The sequence below is a fragment of the Ambystoma mexicanum genome, chromosome 6q (assembly GCF_040938575.1).
Source record: "Ambystoma mexicanum isolate Mex_15411 chromosome 6q, UKY_AmexF1_1, whole genome shotgun sequence".
Lineage (NCBI taxonomy): Eukaryota > Metazoa > Chordata > Amphibia > Caudata > Ambystomatidae > Ambystoma > Ambystoma mexicanum.
This window is the reverse complement of record NC_090937.1, coordinates 1,040,806,292-1,040,824,995: the sequence shown is the minus strand read 5'-3', so window position 1 is coordinate 1,040,824,995 and position 18,704 is coordinate 1,040,806,292. Positions and strand designations below refer to the sequence as shown.

The following is an 18,704-nucleotide window of genomic DNA, read 5'->3' as shown; positions in this document are numbered from 1 at the left end:
ATTGAGACAGAATTAAATGTAAAGATCACAGTGTTTCTTAGATGGTAATTTTGTAAATATGTGTTCAGCTTTCCTGATGTTAAGAACATATACTGATTGTCCCTGGGCAAAACCAAACTTCTTAGATAGTCGTAATCATTAATTCTATCCCAGAGAATAATTTTCCATTTTTTTTTTCTCACAAAATCACTGTCCCAGGAATCTAATGGGATCACACCCGCAAAATCCTCACACCTCTTGTGGTACTTAAGCAAAAAGGAGGGGCCAGGTTACCCTGTAGGAGATTATATAGAAACAGAGGGAATTTCCTTCGGCCTCCGTAATTGTAGAGTGCAAAGACAAGCTACTTTTTATATATTGGGCCCACCAAGATGTAAGGCCCAATTCCAGTCTAATAGCACTTATGGGTGTGAATTTTTTTGGGAGACCCTTGGCAGATGGTAATTCTTCTCAAGAAGGCTAAAGCCTTAATGTCCAGCTACAAATCATTTAAATGCCCCAAAATGAAAATACCATGCTTTATCGAGACTGGGAGGATAGCTCAGGGGAAACACGTTTGTCTTAGGCTCGAAACCCGGTCTTGCACTTAGAGACTGATCCAATATTAAGTGTGAAATAAAAGAATAATTAATTTAGTGGCAGGATGTAGGAATTAGGGTGCAACAGATGTATGGCAGGTCAAATCCAAGGTACTGTGATGAACTAGGAATGAGAGGCGGACACAGAGATGATAAGAGGGTTGGAAAATGCCTCATTGTCCCTGTTCTAAGAGGTATTTACCTATATCAACCAAAACTAAAAGGTCTATCTGAAGTCAAGATGTCCAAAGCAAAATGTCCTGTGTCCGAAATCCAATTCTCACCCCCACATAATAAGTAACTCAGGTGCTATGGGTAATGTATTTGGTTTGAAAAGTGCGCAAAGGTTCAACAAAATGGTTTCGATTTAAATGGTGTTCACAAGTCCTGGGAATGTCTCCCTTCCTCAGGTTACTTTCCAGCAAAAACAAACATTTCAAAATGTAATCAAATTCTATATAACTCAAGAATATAATATTTGCAGTTCACTTCTTTGCACAATCCCAAGGGTATGGGTCTTCCTTAAAATGTGTTTCACACAATTGACTTTGCCTGGTATACTTCCCTGCCAGGACTGTCTTACACAGTTAACTTGATTCACAATTGTGGGTCTTAAACGTATGTTTAATTGCAGGCTGCAGCCATTGCCATGCTTCTGATATCCAATTTGTCAGCAACCCTTTCTTAATCATGTTTACTATGTCTGCAACCCTTTCCCACGGTGCACAGTATTTGCAGTGAAGCAAATACTGACCTTTCCCAGCTGGGCTCACCGGTTATGTGCAGCCGCTCCATGGGCTTCATTGATTGCAGCAGCACTCCGGGACGCATGGAAACTGTCTCGTCCCTTCTCTGTGCTTCGTTTAGCTTCCATGGTCTGGAGCCATCTGGTGTACCTGCGCAGGCAAAGCGAGGGCCTGGTTTTCGCACTTCTTCTTGGCTGGACCGGGAGACCTTCCATGTTGCACAGTTTTCAGTCTGCTCCTCTCTCCTTTGTGGGGCTTAGACGCAGCTGGGCTCTCGCTGTGCCGCTTCTCCATTCAACGGGAGCTGCCTGCTCTTGTCAACTTCTCTCCGGGCCTCATCAGCTGTTGGAGTTTTAAAGCTCTGACCGCAGTGCCACTCCATCCAACAACTAGAGCGTGGAGTGGGATTCTGTGCTCTAGGGACCTTCATAACTCCATTCCTCCTCCTCGTCCCAGTATCTTTTTATTTTATTAACTCTTTTTATTGAATTTACAACATGTTAAACCAAAACAAACCCCCTCTCCTCCTCCCAAACCCCCAAAAGGCACTTCTGCTCGGCCCCTGACCCGTTCCTTCCATGGGCCGGTCACCAAGGTTCAACGTAGATCCAACAGTTTTAGGCGCTGGGGGCACCACACTACCCTAAAATCGCCCTTGAGAAATGCCAAAGTTTCTCCCCAGTCTTTTGCAAAATTATGCACATTGTTGTTCATAGCATACGTTGTCCATTCCAGAGCTATAATTTCCCATATCTTTCGCAGCCAGTCGTGCATCATGGGAACTTCCGGGCTTTTCCACCTCTGCACTATTAATGTCATGGCCGCCAGCGTTAGGATCACTCTTGCTTTCTCCCTAGATCTGGGTTCCCCCGCTGCGGTGCTCCCTCTGATTCCTAGCAGTATTTGCACCGGTGGTCGGCTTTCCCCTGGCCTAAAGGCCTGGTCCTGTGCCCTCTGTATTTCTTGCCAAAAGGCCGCTATTTTAGGACACTCCCACTAGATATGCTGTGCTGTGCCCTCCATCCCGCAACCCCTCCAACAGTCCCCTGGTGTCCCCGGGTACATCCTGTGAAGTCAGGCTTCTGCATAGTGCCAGCCTAGAAGGATCTTATAGCAGGTTTCTTGCAACTGGGATGCTCTAGCTAACTTGGGAATCTTTCTACATAACCTCTCCCACTCCTCCCTTTCAATCTCCCTCCCCAGGATCTGCTCCCATCTCTGCATTTATGGCCACTGTTGCCTAGCATTTGCTTTGTCCAATATCCTATAGAGGTTGGAGATGAGCCCCTTGGACCCGTTGTTAGATAGGAGGAATTTTTCAAGCTGTGTGGTTTCCCTGGTTGCTGCTTTCCTGTTCTCGGGATTCAGTAGCCAATGCCTTATTTGCGCATATCTGAGCCTTTCCCCTTCCTTCACTGAGAATTCCCTTTTACAGTCCACAAAGGAGAGTATTTCCTCCCCTCGGAACATGTCTCCCAGCTTCCTACACCCCACATCCTGCCACTGCTTCAATGCCCCATTTTCTAGTCCCGGGGTGAAGTCCCCGTTGTTGAAAATGGGTGTGAAAGGGGACGGGAAGGTCGTTATCCCCTTGGTTCTCACCAGTTTATCCCAACTGTCCGCCACCAATTTGGTTATAGTACTCTCGTATAGATGCTTTGGCCTGTGTTTCGGTAGCCACAGAACTTCCGCCAACTTGTGGTGTGCTACCACTCTATCCATTTGAACCCACTGCTTGTCTTGCATGCTTTCCCCTTCCTGAAGCCATTCTCTGATCACCCGTAACTGCGAGGCCTCATAGTACTGCTGGAAATTCAGTAGTGCCAGACCCCCTCCCCTTTGGGTGCCATCATCAAATCCCTACAAACCCTCGCTCTCTTTCCATCCCATACGAATTCGTTAGTTAGGGCTTTCAGCTCCCTGAAAAAGCTTGCTGGTAACTCTTGGTGTATCGCTTGGTATAGATACAGTAATCGTGGAAGAGTAAACATTTGGACTGCAGCTAGCCGACCCAGCCACGAGACCCAGAGGGTCCTCCACCTATGAAAGTCCTGCTTAATGTCTTTCAACATTGAGGGGTAGCTGGCTGTGACCCAGCTCGGGAGGGTTGCCGTGATTTTCACCCCCAGATATCTAATACCCCCAGGACTCCACACAAAGGGGGTGCTCGTCCTCAGTGTTTTTCGTTCGCCTGCCTTCTGGGTTAGGTTCAGTATTTCGGATTTGCCGATATTCACCTTCAGGCCTGAGACCTCTCCAAAGTCTTCCAGCAGGGTTTTGCTCGCTCGGATGGACTCATGGTCAGGGTGAGTAGCATGTCGTCAGCGAATGCTGCCACTTTTTGATGTCCCCCCCCCAAACGGAATGCCCCTTACTCCTTCCGCTTTCCTTATAGCCTGTAGGAGGGGCTCCAGATATAGTGCGTAAAGCATGGGGGACAGCGGGCATCCTTGTTTCGTGCCTCTACTGAGCTTAAAGGGCCTTGACAGCACCCCATCCACCACCACTCTCGATGATGGCGTTGGGTAATTCGCCTGGACCATCGTTAGGTAATCCCCTCCGAAGCCCATTTCCTGCATCACCCGAAATAGAAAGGACCACTCCACACGGACAAACGCTTTTTCTGCGTCGAGGGCCAGTAGGACCGCGGGATTGTCTGTTGTTTGTGCCTTCTCCACTAGGTGTGCCACCCTCCTGATATTGTCTGCTGTTGCCTGCCTCGTATAAAGCCCGCCTGATCCGGATGGATCAGATCCGGGAGGTATTCCTCCAGCCTGTTCGCCAATATTTTTGTGTATATCTTGACATCGACATTTATCAGTGCAATGGGCCGATAGGATGTCCTTTGCTCGGGGTCTTTGTTAGGTTTGAGTATAAGGGTTAGCTTGGTTTCCTCCATGGATGGCGCTATTCTACCTGTGAACCTGAAGGTGTTGAAGAGGAACGTCAGGTCGGGGGTTAGCTTGGTCACAAATGTTTTATAAAAGGCTGCGGTGTAGCCGTCTGGGCGCGGGGCCTTGTTTAGTGGCAGGTGTCCGATCACACTCCTTACATCGTCCTCCGTGATCTCTCGGTTGAGGGTCTCCTGCGCCTCCCTCCCTATGTTTTGCAACTTCACACTTCCTAGAAACTCCTCTTGCAGATGGGGCTGGAGGTTTTGTGATGTATATAGGAATTCATAAAATTGTGCCGTTTCTTGAATGTCCCCTGTTCGTGTGACCCATTCCCCTGTTGCCGTTTTCAAGGCTGTGATTGCACTCTTTTATCTCACCCCCCTTAGCAAGCGTGCAAGGAGTGCATCCGCCTTATTTGCCTTGGCATCATATTTTTGGCCAACAGTGAGTAGTGCTCCTTCAGCTTTTTTGGTGCAAAGGACCTCTAGTTGCCCTAGTGCCCGCCTATACTCCCTCATGGAAGACCTAGTCGGGGTTGAACCAGCTTTTTGTCTTGCCGCATCCACTTCCGCCTCGAGCTGTGTCTCCATTACCCTCAGCTGCTTTACCCTCTGCGCCGTTGCCGCCATTAGTTCCCCTCTGAGCGTAGACTTAAAGGCGTCCCACCTTGTGTCTTCCCTTGTTTCCCCTCTTATTATCTGAGAAGAAGCTCTTAATTTTCCCTTTGATTTCCTCTCTACTACTGGATCCCTGATTAGGAATTTAGGGTATTTCCATCCCCACACCCCTCTGATTTTGCGCCCTAGGTCCATGTGCATGGCTACCGTCTTGTGGTCTGCTATCCCAATGGGGCCCGTCTGTACATCCTGGATTTGACCCACCAAGCCCACTGAGACCCAGACATAGTCAATTCTTGACTGGGACCCATGGACTCCCGATAGAAAGGTGTAGCCTTCCTCATCCCCCTTCATCTCCTGCCATGCGTCCCATAGGCCCGCCCTTCCTATCCTATCCCTTAGTTCCGCAGACATCACCGCTCCTCCTCCCCTCCCAGAGCTCCCTGTCCTGTCCCGTTCCCTATCCCAGGCTATATTGAGATCCCCCATCAGAATGATATGACCCCCTGCTTTCTCTTCTAGTATCCCCAGGACGTGCCTCAGGAACTGCTCTTGTCCGGAATTCGGTGTGTACACCATGATTATGGTATTGGGTTGGTCCTGGTACGTCCCTTTGACTAGTATATATCTACCCTCCTTGTCCCGTAGGGTCTACGTAACTCTAAAGTCAAATGTGTTTTTGATGGCTAGGGCCACTCCCCCGGTTTTGTTCTTCCCGGAGGCATGCAAAATTTTATCAAACACCCCTCAATCTCAGCCGCCCCAGGTCCTTATATAAGAGGTCTGTTTCCTGTAATCCGAGGACATCCGGCCCCTCTTTCCTCATGAATTGCTCTAGTTCCTTCCTTTTAAGGGGGGCATTAAGCCCCCTGACGTTATGGGTTAGCCACTTGAATGGTTATGGATCCAATCTTGCCCTCGCTTGTCGGTGATCCCCCGTCCCTCTCAACTCACCATAACAACCTTAACTTGAAGTTGCCGCATTGGAGTAAAACTTTATCGCTCATATCAAATGTATTGCCCCCCAAACCTCCCTCCCCCTCACTCCCCATAACTCTCCTAACTTCCCCCTGTCCTCCCTCCCCTCCCCACTCCCCTTCTGGAAGTACTTGCCCTTCCCGACCTCACCTTCTTCGGGCATCCTGCCCTTTCCAATTCCAAGATGTTTGCCCCCTCACAACTACCCCGTTACCTCCTTCCGAGGCCCACCACCCCTGTGTTATTGCTTGTTTTAAGGGTTCTCTTGTTCCCCCGCTCTATCCACCTCCTCTGCATCCTGCTCTCCTTCCTTCCAGGGGGGTCTGCCTGCTCTCGCCTCTTCTCCTTTTTTCCCCCACTGTAGTCCATTCCCAGGGCCTTGGTCTGGAATTTGAGGCCTTTTTTCCCGTTGTTGTATGCGCTTCTTCTAAATCCAATTGCATAATGTCAGCTCCCTCTTGTACCGACGTGGCTTGTCTCTGACCTCCTTCCAGTCAAACACTAGGCCAAACGGGAAGGTCCATTTGTATCGCACGCCCCGTTCATTAAGTGCTTTTGTTACTGGAGCAATCTGTCTTCTCTTTATGAGCGTGCTATTGGCCAGGTCTTGGTATAGTGCTATTTGCTGCCCTTGGTACATGATAGCTTCCCGCTTCCGTGAGGACTTTCCCTTTTGTGCGTACCTGGTGAAAGCTGCAAGTATGTCCCTTGGACTTGCTCCCGGCCCTTTGACCATCCTACCCACTCTGTGGATGCGGTCTAGCTCTATGACGTCTGGGGTCTTTTCATCCAGAATTTCGGCAAAGATATTCTGAACTTCTCTCTTGAGCTCTCTCTGCGAGGCCGATACCGGAAGCATCTTCACCCTTATGTTGATCCTGCGGGATTTGTTTTCCATGTCTTCCATTTGAATGTCCAAATTCCGCATAGCATTATCTAGGTGCTCTATAGCCTCATTGTTGGCCGTTGTCTCCTTATCCACCTCTTGCAGGCCGCTTTCCAGAATATCGGTTTGTTCGCCCAACTGCCTCATGTCTTGTCGGATTTCCCCCAACGCTGAGGTTAGATCCGACCTTATTAGTTGAAATTGCTCCTGGAAGGTCTTGGCTAGGCTGTCCTGTAATGCTAGCATATCTCCCCTGAAGTCTTCTCTTGACATGGGGGTAGCAGAAGGGTCCGCCTGGTTCGTGGTGCTGGTTCCTGTCATTTCTTCGTGACCGTTTGGGCAGGGCCCTCATATCCTGCACTGGCCAGATGGTTGGTAGAGAGCCAGGCGTGTCCCCCTGAGTTTGTGTTGCTCTACCCCCTCTTCCCTTGCTCTTTTGAAACATGGTCCTTCAACTTCTGCTGGTGCGCCTCTCTTAGCCAGGGTCCGAACTGCTCGCCGCCTTGCAACCCCTTGCTTGACTTCAGGGCTCGTGGTGCGGTTTCCCAACGTCATCTCCAGCGAGTTACCCCACTCCACACCACCAGCAGTGGCTTGACTGGACTTTTTCCTGTTGTTGGGGTTGGCTCTCCTAAACTGCCCAGGTGTGCCTTAGGGCGAGTCACTGCAGGGTGTTTCTTAATGTTCTTTCTGTTGAGGAGGCCATTAGTGTGAGGTGTCCGAGGTTGGTGGTCAAGCGAAGCGAGGGGCTTGGGAGCACCGCGCCTCTGCGTTCCCACTCCCTCTGTACGCTGCAATATGTTGGGGGAGACGCAGAGGGCGCACAGGATTCTTTCCAGGATGGTATACACCTTTGTCTGCTTATGTGTTCCTTATCAGGCAGGTGTTGTGCTACAAAGGGTCGTGTTAGATGCTACTTGCTGCAAATTCGTATAGGGTCCCACATCCCTTATATGAGACGGTGAGCGGGGGGTGGGGCACGTCTCTCCGCAGGTGCCCCGGTTATGTCTGGCGTGGCTTTGGTCTATGGGCCTTTTTTGCCTTACGTCCGCAGCTGCTGCTGTAGTTGGGCCCGCTTGGGGGCACGAGTTAGGTAGTGTAGTGAAGCACGGCACGTTGGGTGGTAGCCCTGGAGTCGTGGGCCTGTGACCCTGTCTGGTGCAGTGGCCAGTCTCTCCTCGCTGTGGCCAGGCCAGATGGAGGGAGCAGGCCTGAGATGCAGGGCAGTCAGGATTATTCACCTAACTTTGATGATGCCGTGCATGGAGATGATGATCCGGTCGCCTCTCCCTTTGCAGAAGCTGCTCGCAGTCTGCCACAGCCGTCATGTTGATTGGGGGCTATGGGGCCGCGGGCTGAAGACTCCAGGTCTGTCCACCCTCGAGGTCCGTTTGCGGAGCACGCCACAGGGGGTCGGATGATATTCGTTACTCAAGACCTCCCGGCGTGCCATGTGGTCCACCCGCCGCACCTGCGTAGGGTAATGTTGGGCACAGAGGGGGATGTCACTGTGCTGGAAGGTGAAGCGGGCGGCCTCGGCCTCCGTTGATGGCGCGTTGCTGGGTCCTTTCCCTGTTTTCTGCGGATGTCAGCTCTCGCACTGGGCACCCCCCACCCTGTGGGGGTCAGTCCGATGTCAGCTATTAGCCCTTTGTTGCTGCGGGGGTCCAGAGAGCGCCGTCAGCATGTCTACACTGTGCTGGCGGCCATTTTGGACATCCCAGTATCTTTAAAGGACTCATACATACAAGATGGATAGTCAGCCTTTGTCATTACATAACATGGTTGGAGGTTATCAGCAAGTCTTGTGGGATGTGGGGTGGGTGAGGGGCGTATCACAATATGCCATTAAAGCATGAGGAATGGAAGGGCGTATCGGAAAGGAGGATACCACGTCTCATCTGATGACACCAACCTCTCCCCACGAGGTTCGGATTCCCTCATGTGGTACTCTCTCAAATAGCCGCCCCTAGCGTCAGGATCAGGTAGCGGCTGTTGTCGCCTGGTCACAGGAGGAGAGGCTGCTATCAGGAAAGAAGAGATGGAAACATAAGATTTATCAAAGTATGTGTATGTATGCATTTTTTGGGTGCAAGGCATGCAACTCATACTCAAGCTGATATCTGAGGTCGTAACTTACAGTGAAAATATTGAAGTTGGGCTAAGTTGGTCAGGTATCCTGGCATCATGTCCTGCCAGTCCTAAACAAGGTCAAATACATCATGCTCTTGTCAGAGCAGCTCTTTGATAATATGCCTGTCATAAACACATCCAAGATGGAGCTTTGTGAATCTTGGTGATCCCGTCGCACAATTGCATTTTAGCTTGTGGCTGAGTCAGCCAACTAATACACCCACCATTTCCCCTATATGTGATAGAACGTTTTCAACCATTCACTGGCCACTACCAGTCTACCAATGAACATCAGAATGAATGTCAATAATTCACATCGGTTGCAAAGAAGATTATTCTGTGTGGGTGGAAGTCTCTCATTTATCCAGATAGGTCGACTTGGCTTCAGGAAATGTAGGATTTGTCCCTCCTTAAGTGGCAAATGCATACATTTAGAAGATTATCTGATTTTATTTCTTCCTTATATGAAGTTTTTTATAATGGAGTCAAATTTCTTGACAAAGGATTTTGTGGTGTACATTCGAAGGGTGCAAAATAGGTTTAAAAGCTGAGGGATTTAATGGTTTATTTAGAAGCCACACTTAGTCCGGGAGTTACTTCCCTCCCCAATCCATTTGTCACACAACAAACTGTTTAATGGATTCTTTTGTTCAACTCCATTTCAGACTCGTATAGTGCTGGTTAGATCCCTCCCCTAAGCCAAGAAGATCGCACTAAAACTACACATGCCATCTTCTCTGTGCCTCACAATTAAAATTCTTTTTACATAAATAAATAACACAAGTTTGTTTGGAGAACACAAATCGCAATCCTTTCTGGGGTTCACTTTTCTATAGCATGTAGCACATCAGACCTTGGCACCATGCGGATTTCAATATGAAGAATAATCTACACTGGTCAAGGAACAAAATCAATTTACATATGCACTGCATATTTCGATTTTCCTGCACGCTTAAAAAGGCTAACAGTTTGGTTCAACTTGATCACATTTAAAACAAATTGTAACTGGTGCTGTCTCTCAGCAATGCTTCACAACTCTTACTTTAACCAACTTTTAGTATACAGTGCACTTTTCTAATCAGACATTTTATTCAATTCACCGTTGATAAGACACTTTTTCTGCCACAACCCCAAAACCAGACAGTTACTTACAGCACCCCTCTACTGAAAGTGAAAGGCCAGAGTTTTGAAATGGGGACAGATATTAATTTTGTTTTTTAGACCCCCCCCCCTTCAATTAAAGGCGAGTTTTGGTAGATGTGGATAGTTATGAACGGGTTTTTCAGCCTCGCCCCCCTGCTTCACTTCAGGACCCATGTAGGGAAAGGCGGACAGGAAAATGGGGATAGATATTAATTGCGTGGTTCAGACTGACCTTCACTTAAAAGGCCTGTGTGGGGGATGTGGACAGTTTTAGGGATTTTAGTTTTGATACAAGGACACCCCTCTTCTTTAAAGAAGTCGGGGTTAACAGGAAGACTAGGTTTACCCAATTACATTACAGGCTATAGTTTTTAGCATAAAATGGGAATGAGCTTTATTAATTTCAAATGTTAACAAAAATCACCGTGTAGTGTTTTGCTATAGGGGAATTAATTACATTAATATTCAGTCAAATATGCTAAGAATCTACACAGTTTGCCTCCCCCGCCCCCGCTGTTAAGTTAAGACAAGCCGATTCCCCCACACATTAAGTTTCAAATGGCTCAATTCTACTTACATTGAAAACCTCTGTTTAAAAAATTCAGGAAAGCCAGTTGCATTCCAGGACCCTCTTTGGGACGACAGGATAGGGGTCTGGTCACACCACTGTCAAGGATGGCTCCCAGCTCTTCACCATAGGGCACAGATAGCTTTTAGGCCTCCCCACTAATAGACAGCTTCAGCCCTCTTCCAAGCTCCACCCAGATGCAATTTCAGCAGATCTCCTTTGGTGATTTTTGGCAGCTGACAGCTGTCAATTTTTTTAGCAGCTCTATCTTCTTTCATAGTGCATTCACTTTATAAACCACTCATCTCACCCAATAATCTAAGGAGGTGCAAATTTATAATCGCGCAACCAGGATTGGACAATAACCCTTCTCTCTCTCCACCCCCTGACCACCGATAGGTTCCGGGATTGGTGACATTTAAATTATGGAAAATGGAAGGGAGGAGATAAATCCACTGTCTAGAGTGACATTCTTGTATATATTAGTTTGCAAATTTTCACCTAAAAAGGTCCCTACATGGTAGCTATTTTTATTTTACCAATAATCATCAGAATATATATATATGTGTATGCTCCTCTCATCGTGCCATATCCATTTAGACGTCCCTCATGTTCGCACCATGGTGCCTAGGCACATGATAATTTTTTGTCATTTATACAAAAAGTGTAATAGTTATGAACATGCAATTTACTCTCCAGATACCTCATTTTGCCTCCACCAGCTTGCCAATTCCTAAATTCTGGACATTTTTGGGGCAGCCAGAAACAGAATTCAGGTGATCACGGGATTTCAAAAATCACACGTGGATCACATCAGAATAACCAGCTTATTACTAGCTTTCAAATGACCTATGAACAGATGCAGTGTGACTTATTGTTGCTGAGAAAATCACTAGTTATGATAGTCAATTTAAACTTATGGAAATGTTCACATCTATGTCAATCTTAGTTCTCCTGTTACCAGGTCAGTTTCATTTCTTGGCAAGCATGTGACCAGAGCCTCCTGGACTTTATTTATTTTTGTTTATGAAGGCTGGGGGTGCCTTGCAAGTAGATGCAATACTTCTCGCAGTAGCAGCCTACCTGGCCATTCAGTTCACGCCGTTTGAGGCGGTCATGTAACTCCACAGGGAGAACTGACAGCTTTACAAGATTGACATGAAACAGGAGCGACATCAGAAGATTCAACCATTTCTCAAAAAGCACTGCAATTCAAAGAGATTCAAAAACGTAAAGCAAAACATTTGTCATTATTACTAGTTAGAACCAATCCTAAGTATTTAACTTGTGGGTTCCAGCACAAACAACAAAAGCCCCCAAGTTAGGCATTTCTGGTCATTTATCTAGATGGCTCACCATACATGTCAGCAACATCGATTGCCATTAGAGCCGTATCTGGATTGTGACATTGTCAGCATATACAAATTTTAGTTTTGGGATACTTTGCTAACAATTGTCAGAGCTATTTTTAGTTTTTTTAAATCCTTATGAGCAATGCAATGATGGTTTATTTGTGAGGAACAATTTCATAACAAGAGCACACTTAGTTTACACAGCTAAAAGCAGCAACCTATCAAGCAACGTGCGCACGCCTAAACCTTAAAGAGAAATGATAGAGCAGAGTGTCCATCAAATAAAGGCCAATGATTGCTCTGCAAAGCGTTACCAGAGATTTAAACTAAACATGGGGAATTACGTGAAGTAAATGTAAGGAAATCTATTTGGATGAAATATTGTCCCAGGGGCCCATCAGTAGGGCGTGGTGCAATACTGCTAACAAACTTACAGACACAGATTTGCACACCTTGCACTTGCGCAAACAAGCACACATTCATACTCTTACATGCAACACACACAACATTTCTTTTTTTTAAAGTGTATGTATGTTTTCACTCGGCTTCACGCAACTATCGGCGTACGGCTGCTTCTACTGCATACCGAGAGCAAGATAAGGAGCACCGAAGGACTGCCTACCTCCCTCCGCTCAGAGATTCTGCACTGTGACACATTACTTTTAGAAACTGTAAAAAGACTACAGTTCACTGGACTAGGTGGAATTATTTTTACTATGTCTAGCAGTATTGTGCTGTGTTTGCAAAGAATAACAGACACATTTTGGAAACTTTCATTGTAATTACCAGTTATGAAGGGTCATTTTTAATAATGATTTGAGGTGGGGACATCACCTTCTCAAAACACAATGTCAAGGGACCATATTTCTTTATGAATGTCCTATATATCGAGTAATTACTATTTAAGATACATAAATGGGTGCAAGGTTGTGTTTGCAAATGTAGCACAATATTTTCAGACACAGTAACAAACTTCTGTCCATGTGGTGGAAGGAACAGAAGGCTGTTTATTATGCCTAAGATTATGCTAAGGGGGCAAACACAAGAACAGAGACCATAATCATGTGAGCGCCTGAAGACCATGCAAATGGCAGAGGTGCACAGTATAAATCATCATAATGTAATGAGGGCAAAGCAATGCACAACAATTGCAAATACACAAATCCACCAAGAAGTAGCAAATAAATAAAGCTCTTTGAAATAACCATCTGCAAATCTTTCACCAACATAAACGGCTCCGCTGACCCTTACAAAATACAGCAACTGTAACAGAGCTTTCAGCAGCATGTAGCGGTTATGCACGAGTGAACAGGTCACTGACACTAGGGCGCACCTAATCTATGTTTCTTCATTATCGGTCAGCAAGGGAAGGTATCTCCAACCAGATCAAAAAAGCTTAGCTGTATCAAAAAGGTGCATCTTGTGATGCTGGATGCAGGAAGTGGTGCCTTTGAAAGGGATACAGGAGATAAAATATGTGATAAGATAAAGACATGTGCAGTAGTCGTGGAATGAAGAGTTAACTGAAAACTTTTAACCTTGCAGATCACTGAGTTTTCCTCACAGCGAAATTCAATTCTTTCAATCGATGCCGTGAAGGTGGAATGAGGCCTGCCGTGACATTCAGCGTTCTCATCACAGCCATGACTCAGGGCCTGTGACTCTGGGTCTAATTCAGAGGTGCATGTTAAAATGCAAAAGTTCAGTGAGACACTTTTCCATGAAGACATGCATTCCGGTGTAATACAGGAGTGGCGGCAATAAACAAAGACTGCACAAGAACAATCAAGGACAAAAACAATTTATAAACGCTCACCGGGTAGAGGCTCTACTGTTAGATACTGGATATATTGCATCAGACAAGAACAGGTATAGAGCACACTTAAGTGCATACATGAGTTTTTCATACAATCAATAAATGAGTCTGCTAACACTGTCCGTAGTCAGTAGCACACCCTATCCCTGTAGGGTAGTGCAATCCCTAGGTCAATGGCGGTACACTGCCTATCTAATAGAACAGAAGGAGAGAAACTGTCCCCATGTCTACAATGTGCTTATCACAGAGTATCTAAAAACAATTCAGCCATTTCCCAACCTTTGAACATTCCGGACATATCAAAAGGGGACTTTGTCCTTTGGCAACAAGCCATTCTTTATTCACCCACAACGAAGCATGTGCACAGAGTGCAAGGTGCAGAACTTAAAAGACATGGTTGGATAAAAGATTGGAATAAAACGAGTTTGGGGTGAAACTAGTTAATTAGTAAAATAGCTGTTCATTATTCCAGCTCAAACGTGACTCTCTTGACAGTAGTTAAATCAAACCAGTATCATCAATCCTGCGTCAGCAAGAGAGCCGATATAGGTAGTGATTTCAAACACATTATCCACCAAAAATGTTAAGGATATCATTGCATGGAAAAGGTCGACCGGTTTCAGTCATCTTCTTCAGGACCAGTGATTTAAATAGTGCGATCAGTCATTGTTGTCCATCAGGTAGAGTAGAGAATCCAGCCCAGACCTAGAAGAAAGTTGGACAGATGTTCACGAGGTGTCAAGTAGTGGACAATGCTTTATATGGCAAAACATGCCACAAGCTAATGTTCGAAGACATATGTCATAATTGACAACATAGACCTGTTCCCCGTGAGGGGAGTGCCCCCCTTGGGCACTAGTCGCCAGTGATTACCTCCTGTGTGACCCATAACAGACAGTTCTACATATCCATCATTTATCAAATATTGCCAAGGGTTGAATGATTTTTGAAGTATTGTGGCCTGTTTATATGGTCCACATGACAATTACCTTGAGACCGAGCTCCAGGGCTTAAGGGGACAGGTGGAGATGGATGTTCAGGATGTGAGCGGTCCATTTCTTAGTGGTCCGTCTCGCTAGTTTTCAGACAAGGCACACATAGAATGGGCACAAACAAAAAGAAGGATGTTTAGATCCAAGTGGAATTATCATCCATTCACATTCCCCACAACCTCGGGCTGCATATTCACAGTCATGAGTGAATGGAGGACCGATCAGGTCTTTGTTACCTTGAGCTGTACTGAAAAGAAAAAAAAAAGCAGGCATGCTGAATGTCTCATAACGGCTCACACTCCGATCATTTCAAGAAACTGACGGCACAACAAGTATTAAACACATGTGGAATGTGGGGAGTGTGAATAGATCATAATGCCACTTAGATCTAAAAAAAATCCTTCCTTTTGTTTGTGCCCATACTATGTGTGCCTTGTCTGAAACCAGCGAGATGGACCACTAAGAAAAGGACTGCTCACATCCTGAACATCCATCTCCACCTGTTCCCTTAAGCCCTGGAGTTGGGTCTCAAGGTAAGTATCATGTGGACCATATAAACAGGCCACAATATTTCAAAAAACATTCAACCCATGGACACTTTTTGATAAGTGATGGATATACAGCACTGTCTGTTATGGGTCACACAGGAGGTAATCAATGGGGACTAGTGTCCAAAGGGGGCACACCCCTTACGAGGAACAGGTCTATGTAGTCAATTATGACATGTCTTCGAACATTAGCTTGTGGCATGTTTTGCCATATAAAGTATTGTCCACTACACAAGACCTCGTGAACATCTGTCCAACTTTTTTCTAGGTCTGGGCTGGATGTTCTACTCTACCTGATGGACAACAGTGACTGATCGCACTACTTAAATTACTGGTCCCGAAGAAGATGACCTCAATAATTGTGTCATTGAAACCAGTCGACCTTTTGCCTGCGATGATATCCTTAAAAAATGTTTGGGATACTATGTGTTTGAATTGACCACCTATATCGGCTCTCTTGCCGACACAGTATTGATGATACTGGTTTGAGTTAACTACTCACATGAGAGTTACATTTGAGCTGGAATAATGAACAGCTAGTTTACTAATTAACTTGTTTCACCCCAAATTCTTCTTCTTCTTCTTCTTCTTGTTAGGATAACTCCAGAAATCTGAAGCTGGCGATTTCCATTCCAATCTTTTATCCAACCTTGTCCTTTAAATCCTGAAGCATACACTCTGTGCACATACTTCGTTGTGGGTGAATAAAGAATCGCTAATTGGCAAAGGATAAATTCCCCTTTGAAATGTCCAGAATGTTAAAAGGGTGAATTGTTTATAGATATTCTGTGATAAGCAAATTGTAGAGATAGCCACAGTTTCTCTCCCTCTTTTCTATTAGCTAGGCGGCGCACCACCATTGACCTAGGGATAGCATTACCACAGGGATAGGGTGTGCTTCTGACTAGGAACAGTGTTAGCAGACTCATTTATTGGCTGTATACCTGTTCTTGTCTGATACAATAAACGAAACCCGCCACTCCTGCAAAGCCGTGAACTCCTGCAAAGCCGTGATTTACAGAATGGCAACAGCCTTGCCAACTACCTCACATGCGAGGGGCTGGCAAGGACTGCATTCAGAGGCCAGAACACCCTTCCTGCACCAGCCAAAAGTTGCAGACCTTAACGGCACCCTTGGAGCCCACAGCGATAGCATTTCTCTAACTGCAGCACCACTTTTTTAGTTCAATTAAAGTTTAAGAAAACGTTCTTGAATTTGAAAAGTGGCATTCTTAAGAGAGATGCTTGCTAAGCCACTGGAACACATGTTTCTGTTGCAAAGACAGATTTTAGCAGCTTTTGCTGCTGGAAAGCACATTTCTCCTCCAGCGTTTCCACCCATCCAGGGACGGTCTTAGAAGCCGCTCGCCCCAGGCAGCAAAACAAAAATGTGACGCTGCTTCACCCATGCACCCTCCCGCCAGCCTTCACGCCTTCACGCTTGCCCCTTGTCATGGGGCAGGGGGAGCGCCAAATTCTTACATAAGCACGGCAGGTGCCCTATTGCTATAAGATGCACTCCGCTGCAGAGGGGAGAGCATTTAATTTCAATAAGGCGCCTGCCCGCCTTCTCCCACCACACCAGCTTGCAGGAGACCTTGAAAGACTCCCCTGAGCTGGCATGGCGGGGGTCTAAAGGCAGGCTTTGCAAACATCTCAGAATGATGGTGCTGGAAACTGGAGGGAAGAATGTCGGTTTTTCACGGTATATTTAGTAAGGTCTCTAACTCAGGCCCGGAGTCTCCCTTTAAAACGATTCGGATATTCAAGGACGACTCACTAACGGTGTGCTGATGACCCCGTACTTTACGAATGCAGGTTGTCGGTACATGCATGCCATGCATTAACATACATCAGAAATAATTGCAAGAAATGATCGGCAAACCTTCAGAAGCGTTGCAAACCCTCGCTCGATAGGAAAAACGCGAGTATGGGGAGGAGGGGCCAGGGACTGTATGAATGAAAGCTTTCCTTCTGACAGGAGCAGTAGGTGGCCCTGAAAATGTACCTGTTTAACAGAATGAGCATCTCCTTGCCTGGCTGCATGCATCTTTCTGAGAAAAAAACAACAATCGCGCTCTCGTTACAAAAATCTGACTGAACAGCGGGTTAAAAAAACCTGACTGAACAGCGGGTTAAAATCCTGCAAGCTCTGCTCAGCCCGTCAATGTACAGCGTGTCCATTCATCGATACAGATCTATAACGGCAGCCTGGGAAAGACTCGGATAATGGGGATTTAACTCCTATACGGAGGGGAGGTGGCATGGGGGTGTAATCGCGGCAGGTGGCAGCTGCCAGCTATGCCCTTCATCCCTTAGGCGAAGAGGTCCCGCCTTAGCGGGTGTCCTCCTGCCCATCTCTCCATCACTGCCTCTCCATCACTGCCTCAGCACCAACCTTGGGCATCCGGATGTGCTCCATGACGTCCAGCAGCACTTGCCCTCACCTCCCCAAATCCTGCGGGGCGTGGGGGCGGCGCGTCATCGGCGCGTCATGGGAGGGCTAGCAGCAACAAGGACCCCCGGGTCTCGGGCCTGTCATCGCGCGGCAGAGAGGCCATCTGACGTCGCCAGGCAGGCGGCCGGCCCGCCCATTCCTGCTCCAGGTGCACGTGCATGGGGGACTTCCTCCCCCGCTGCCGCGCGGCCCTAGAGCGCGCCAGATTCCCGCAGCTGCGGCCAGGGGAGTTGCTAGGTCTGGAAAAGACCCGGGGCTATGCTGATGTCGGAACTGTTGGGACTAGGGGCTAGCTAGTCTTTTGGCTGTAGCTCCTGAGATTCTATCCGGGGCTACAGCCAAAAGACCGGGGGCTATAGCCCCCCCCCCCAGCAACGCCCCTGGCTGCGGGGCTCCCAGGGCTGGACCCAGAAACCTTTGCTCTCCGCGTATCGTTCATGTGCGCCACGCGTGCAGAGCAATCAGCAAAGACGCTTTTTTGTGTGAATGAAAACGTGAAAATGGCAGCTGTGCGCGGCATACATCACAATAACATAACAATGTGTGCATATATAACGTAAAGGGAAAAGTAGCAGGAGCTTGGTTAATGTGACCAGAGAAATTGATGACAGTAGGATGACAAATATAGTCGCAGACCCGGCGATGGCAGGTTTGTACATGTATTATATTTGTGTGACATAGTGAAGTTACCAAAATGTCAGGGAGAGAGAGTGCAAGTGACATTATGACCCTTTAACACATTACATCACAAGAAGTGATGCCAAGTGAACTTTGATTCTACATGATATCACAGTGACATTGTAGAAGTTAATGAAGCAAAATGCCTTTTTACACCTCTGCCCGAAAGGGTGTTTTCTTCTTACTGAATTATTTGTCCATCCACGTGTACACCCTGGCACCCTCCCATAATGCTTCCCTCAAAAACGATTGTACTAGCAGTGGAATGCCATTTAAAAGAAAGCGTTGGTCCCAGAAGATGGCAGATTAGTTGCACT

The 18,704-nt window shown here is 46.8% G+C and overlaps 1 protein-coding gene across 2 annotated transcripts in view; it reads right to left on the bottom strand.

Annotated features, from left to right (window-relative positions):
* The window catches only part of MTMR7 (myotubularin related protein 7), a 591,157-nt gene extending 573,295 nt beyond the window's left edge, over nt 1-17,862 (bottom strand). Inside the window, exon 1 of one of the 2 annotated variants that reach the window (XM_069631578.1) lies at nt 17,650-17,862. In XM_069631578.1, coding sequence (XP_069487679.1) covers nt 17,650-17,673 — 24 coding nt within the window. In that variant the 5' untranslated portion in view covers nt 17,674-17,862. Of the gene's footprint in view, nt 1-17,259; nt 17,622-17,649 lie in introns of those variants that run through there. The other variant, XM_069631577.1, reaches the window with a different exon arrangement.
* Nucleotides 17,863-18,704: the final 842 nt, after the last annotated feature.